The sequence below is a fragment of the Diaphorina citri genome, unplaced genomic scaffold, assembly GCF_000475195.1.
Source record: "Diaphorina citri unplaced genomic scaffold, Diaci psyllid genome assembly version 1.1 scaffold1669, whole genome shotgun sequence".
Lineage (NCBI taxonomy): Eukaryota > Metazoa > Arthropoda > Insecta > Hemiptera > Psyllidae > Diaphorina > Diaphorina citri.
This window is the reverse complement of record NW_007379095.1, coordinates 40,973-46,447: the sequence shown is the minus strand read 5'-3', so window position 1 is coordinate 46,447 and position 5,475 is coordinate 40,973. Positions and strand designations below refer to the sequence as shown.

The 5,475-nt window shown below is 42.6% G+C and overlaps 1 protein-coding gene across 3 annotated transcripts; it reads left to right on the top strand.

Moving 5' to 3' along the window:
* The first annotated feature begins 260 nt into the window (after positions 1-260).
* LOC103516803 (inactive hydroxysteroid dehydrogenase-like protein 1) lies at positions 261-4,678 on the top strand. 3 transcript variants are annotated; one of them, XM_026829104.1, is made up of 4 exons: positions 261-565; positions 3,307-3,494; positions 3,733-4,028; positions 4,172-4,678. In XM_026829104.1, the coding sequence occupies exons 2-4, from the start codon at positions 3,322-3,324 to the stop codon at positions 4,666-4,668; spliced, it is 966 nt and encodes a 321-aa protein (XP_026684905.1). In that variant the 5' UTR covers positions 261-565; positions 3,307-3,321; the 3' UTR covers positions 4,669-4,678. The 3 variants fall into 3 exon arrangements, with proteins under 3 accessions (XP_026684905.1, XP_008480011.1, XP_008480012.1); XM_008481789.1 differs by lacking the exon at positions 261-565 and adding an exon at positions 2,698-2,990 and having other exon boundaries at positions 3,292-3,494; XM_008481790.2 differs by lacking the exon at positions 261-565 and adding an exon at positions 3,065-3,204 and having other exon boundaries at positions 3,292-3,494.
* Positions 4,679-5,475: the final 797 nt, after the last annotated feature.

The following is a 5,475-nucleotide window of genomic DNA, read 5'->3' as shown; positions in this document are numbered from 1 at the left end:
CGGGACGATAAGACCTTAGTCACAGTTCCCCCTATCAAACGTCTTGAATTTCTTCTATCCTGTCTTGCTTTTTCGGGACGATAAGACCTTAGTCACAGTTCCCCCTATCAAACGTCTTGAAAAAAAAAAAAAAAATCCACCCCAAGCGGGAGTTGAACCCGCAACCTAGTGTTTACAAGGTAGACGCTCTGCTCTACCCTCCAAGCTAACTAGACTGGGGACCAGGCTTCAAGTGACGCAGAGGGAGAGGGCAAGTTTTAGCCAACATACCTCTGCGCTCTCGGTTTTGAGTTAACTAGCGGGAAACCTAAACACAAACACATTCATCTGATGTTTAACCACGTTATATTTAGGGATCTCCAAAACACCTCCAGTTATCTCCATCCTATCACAAAAGTTCTCCACAAATTTTGACCCATTAGAGGCGATTTTATCCCACTTTGACATCAAAATTTCGTGTGTGATTGTTGAAATTCCTTGGGCCTCCAAATTCAGAGTGATTTCAACACCGGATTTTAAGTGAATCTCCAAAATCTGAGACTGCCTATCAAACTCCAGGACACCAGGTATCTCCTATTCAGCATAATTTCAGGTTCCTTAAATCTGCTTCTCTCATATCAATCTCCAAATTTTGGGTAACTATTTAGGACAGTGAAAAAGAGAGCTCCTTTTTGTGTTTAACCTAACCCTATAATAACACTGGTCACTGCTCATTTGTGACAGTTCCTTTTGGTAGCAATTTCCCATAATCCATTGACATGACTTCAGAACAAGTACCCCAAATCGCTATCGTTCCTCGGTGGTTTTCAATTTTTATCAGTCCTCTAAATTTAATTATTTTACTGTGAGTACAGAATTTCACATCGAATTTCACATTTGATTGATTTCTTTTCTCTAATTTCAGTCCTCCGAATTTCGAGTGTTTTCCAATATCAGTTCTCTAATCTCAGTCCTCCGAAATTTCCAGTCCACTTTCTCACCATGCCCGGAGTAAAGGGACTTTTCAGTCCTATGCGAGCAGTAGGTATATAAATAAGCACTATTATTATTATTACTATCCCTAAAGCAAAGAAACAAGGAGTACAGGATAGGAGAAAGCCAGCCGTTCCGAGAACGAACCTTATCTGTTTAGGATAAAGTTCACCCCAGGAGGGAATCGAACCCAAAAACCTAGAGCTTACAAAGTCAGACGCACTGCCTTTCAAGGCAATTAGGCTGGATCTTATGCCGAAACATTTGAAATACTGATGAATGAAACATTTGAAATACCGATGAATGAAACATTTGAAATACTGATGAATGAAACATTTGAAATACTGATGAATGAAACATTTGAAATACCGATGAATGAAGTGTGTAGCTATTTGCACGATGATGAATCAAAAATGAATGTTTTGTACTGTTTACGGGTTTACACACAACACATTATTTGTTTAATATAGATACACATTTATATAGTAATATAGTAGGTATTTAAACACAATGTTAGTAGTAGGACTAGTATCTATCTTTATCTCTACATCTCTAATACTAAAATGAATAGATTTTCCTATAGTACTGATAGTGCTATAACACGACTGGGTCAAGGACATATCCGCTTTATGGCGACAGCATTCAGGACCCAAAATAGAGATAGAATAGAGGAGGAAGATAACAAGATAATGGACAGACTTTTTTATTTAAACCCCTTTTTCAAGCCTCTCTCCCCCCCCCCCTTCCCCTTTAGTCACTTAACCACTACGGACAGTGCGCCGTTTTTACTTTCCTTATCCTATAGGAAGGAAAGTAATGTAATCGGGTCAAAATTTCGATGGTCAGTTTTTAGTGCCAAAACACGTTTTGAGGTCCCTAGAGCCTAAATCCAAAGTTTCAGCCATTGGTCCGTGGGTGTGTCTGTCTGTGTGTCTGTCTGTCTGTCTGTAAACAAAATATCTCGAAAACGGTAAGAGCTAGAGACTTGAAATTTGGTATCTAGATGTCAAATGTGACAAGGATGCGACACGAAACTTTTGATTAAGACCGGTGCAACGGTTGGCGGCATTTTAACGCTTTTTGGCGGTTTTCGGTGTAATTTAACAATATATCGGGAACGGTATGAGCTAGAGACTTGAAATTTGGTATGGAGTTTAGAGATTGGCAATCAAGCCATTGCAGACGTTTTGGCCGGTTTTTGTTGCCATGGTTGTTTGGCGGCTTTTCGCCAGTTTTATGCCCGGTTGTCCGTGGAAGAGTTGGTGTTTGCAAAACTCAACGCGTAGGGAACAGGGTGTAAAACACATGGTATGGTGGTCATTGCAATCAGCCATTCAGACGTTTGGTGTTTTTGATTAGAGGAAGTGGACTGCTGCGGTTGTACGAGCTATCGTCCCAAAATCGGAAGAAAGAATTAAGACAGGGAATAGGAGAAAGCCAGCCGTTCCGAGAACGAACCTGATCCGTTCAGGGTAAACTCCTTGCCACCCTAGTTAGCTTCCAAAGGGCTAAATTTCTTCTATCCTGTCTTGCTTTTTCGGGACGATAAGACCTTAGTCACAGTTCCCCCTATCAAACGTCTTGAAAAAAAAAAAAAAAATCCACCCCAAGCGGGAGTTGAACCCGCAACCTAGTGTTTACAAGGTAGACGCTCTGCTCTACCCTCCAAGCTAACTAGACTGGGGACCAGGCTTCAAGTGACGCAGAGGGAGAGGGCAAGTTTTAGCCAACATACCTCTGCGCTCTCGGTTTTGAGTTAACTAGCGGGAAACCTAAACACAAACACATTCATCTGATGTTTAACCACGTTATATTTAGGGATCTCCAAAACACCTCCAGTTATCTCCATCCTATCACAAAAGTTCTCCACAAATTTTGACCCACTAAAGGCGATTTTATCCCACTTCGACATCAAAATTTCGTGTGATTGTTGAAATTCCTTGGGCCTCTGAATTCAGAGTGATTTCAACACCGGATTTCAAGTGAATCTCCAAAATCTGAGACCTCAAGGATAGCAGGTATCTCCATTTCCCACTCATCGTAGCTTCCGGTGCCTTAAACCTGCTTCCCCCACGTCAATCAGAGTCAATCTCCAAATTTTGGATAGTTATTCAGAAGCCACGACAATGAAAAAGAAAGCTCCTTTTTGCGTTTAACCTCACTGCTCATTTGCGACGGTTCCTTTTGGTAGAAATTTTCCATAATCCATTGACTTGACTTCTGAACAAGTAGGTAGGTACCCCCAAATTGCTATCGCTCCGCCGAATGTCGAGTGTTTTCTGATTTGACTGATGATTTCTTTTCTCTAAATTTTTTCAGTCCTCTAGATTTCCCGTCCAATTTCTCACCATGCCCGGGCGCGCTGCACACCCATTTATATGTACCCTGGTCAAATTTGAACAGCCCCTCGCCCTCCTGGGCTTGTGGTATTTGACCTCCCGATTGCTCACTCTCACCCTGTCTGTATTGGGAGGATTGCGGTGCTATTGGCTCTCACAACTCTTCCCCAGGTGTAATTTAAGGTGAGATAAAGCTTTTCCTATTTTGAGGTAAGATTTCTACCTAGTTTAAAGTAAAATTGCTGAAATATGTATTTTTTAATGGCATGGCGGCTCTTCTGAAGGAACTCTTCCAACGATCTTTTCCAACGGAAGTTCCGAAAGCGAAGAGATGGAGGACAGGATCAGAAAACGCCAGCCGTTGCGAAAACAAATCTCTAAAAAATAATAATACTAAATAATATTCCAAATTTATTTTCAGGGATTTCGGCCGCTGGGCCATCGTTGTGATCGAGGAGGGCACCCTGAGCGTCTCCTACGCGGAGGAATTAGCCCGTCGTGGTCTCGACCTGCAGCTGATCGGTACAACCAGTGACCTGGCCATTCTAAACGACTTCTGTCGCTACCTTCAGGACACGTATCGGGTAACGGCCCGTGTCCTTATTTGCGGCTCGGATCAAGGCGATCAAACGCTTGTTGGATGTCTGGAAAGGAAAATCGAAGAACTGGAGAGCGTGGGATTTCTGGTCAATCAGATGCAGCGTCGACCTGCCCCAGGTTGGTGTTGTGTGTAGGCGAGGGTAAAGTGCGCTAAATCTATCTCGTAAAGTGATAGAGGATAGAGGGAACTGTATTAACAACGGAGATGAGGTCTTGGAAGTAGGTAATTAATCAGTTAAGGTCTTCTTTCATCACCCCAGGTTCGCACATCAACGCATCCGACTGTCAAATCAGCGCCGAGATCCGCTCGCTCACCTGGACCGCCACACTTAGTAAACTCGTTCTCCGCAAGATGGCAGCACAGGGACATTGCGGCGTCATCGTCAACATTAGCGACCCTAGCGGCGACTATCCGCACTGCTTCCAAGCCGTGCACAGTGCATCTTGCGCCTTCATGGACCGCTTCTCGCGTAGTCTCGCGTGGGAGGTCGCCTGCGGCAGGATAATCGTTCAGTCCCTTGTCCCGGATGAGGTCGATGAGGCCGCGCATGCGCAGTGTAACCTTCTCACGATCAAATCGTCGGTCTTGGCGCGCCATGCGGTTAATACGTTGCCGTGCGGGCGGTCGCGCGGTTATTGGCTGTTCGCGGTGCGCGGGTTTTTCGCAGGTTGCGTGCCGGTGTGGCTGCGCCGATATTGGGGTTGCTATCGCCGCGCGTCTTGTCAGTGTAAATGTAAATATAAGTGTTTAGAGTAATACTGAAATACATACGGCATTTTTTTATTATTATTTAGACCCGCCACTCACTATCAGGTAGACCTGACGACAGGTACTCAATAGATACAAGAGAGATGTCGCATCCTCTTCTTGGAGCTGAAAACAATAAGAACCTGATTGGTAGGACACAATGTATTTAGTATATATGTATAAGTAAATAGATAGGTATACGGTATACTTATTACAAATTGGTAACCAGGTATGTTATTATAGGCAGGAATGCAACATGTTTTCACTATAAACAATAGATTCATAGCCTGCAGCTAGGCCTAACACTCCTCTGTCGTCAGTCTAATAGAGATCGCACCTAATAATTTCTCATAGAGATCCTGTCTGTGTAATAGAGATCTTACCTACATATTAACAGAGATCACACCTATTAATAGTAATAGAGATCCTACCTACATATTAACAGAGATCACACCTATTAATAGTAATAGAGATCTTACCTACATATTAACAGAGATCACACCTATTAATAGTAATAGAGATCCTACCTACATATTAACAGAGATCACACCTATTAATAGTAATAGAGATCCTACCTACATATTAACAGAGATCACACGTATTAATAGTAATAGAGATCCTACCTACATATATATAGAGATCACACATGGAACGGTATATGGAGAGAAAATCGCTAACAGATTCACAATCGGTGTTCGGTGATAGCTGATGTGGGGTGATGAAGATATTGGCCATTTCTATAGAAAATCTGTTTTCCTCTCAAAAGGTTTTTTTTTTTTTTTTTTTTAAGGGGTTTTAAAAAGGGAACTTTCAATG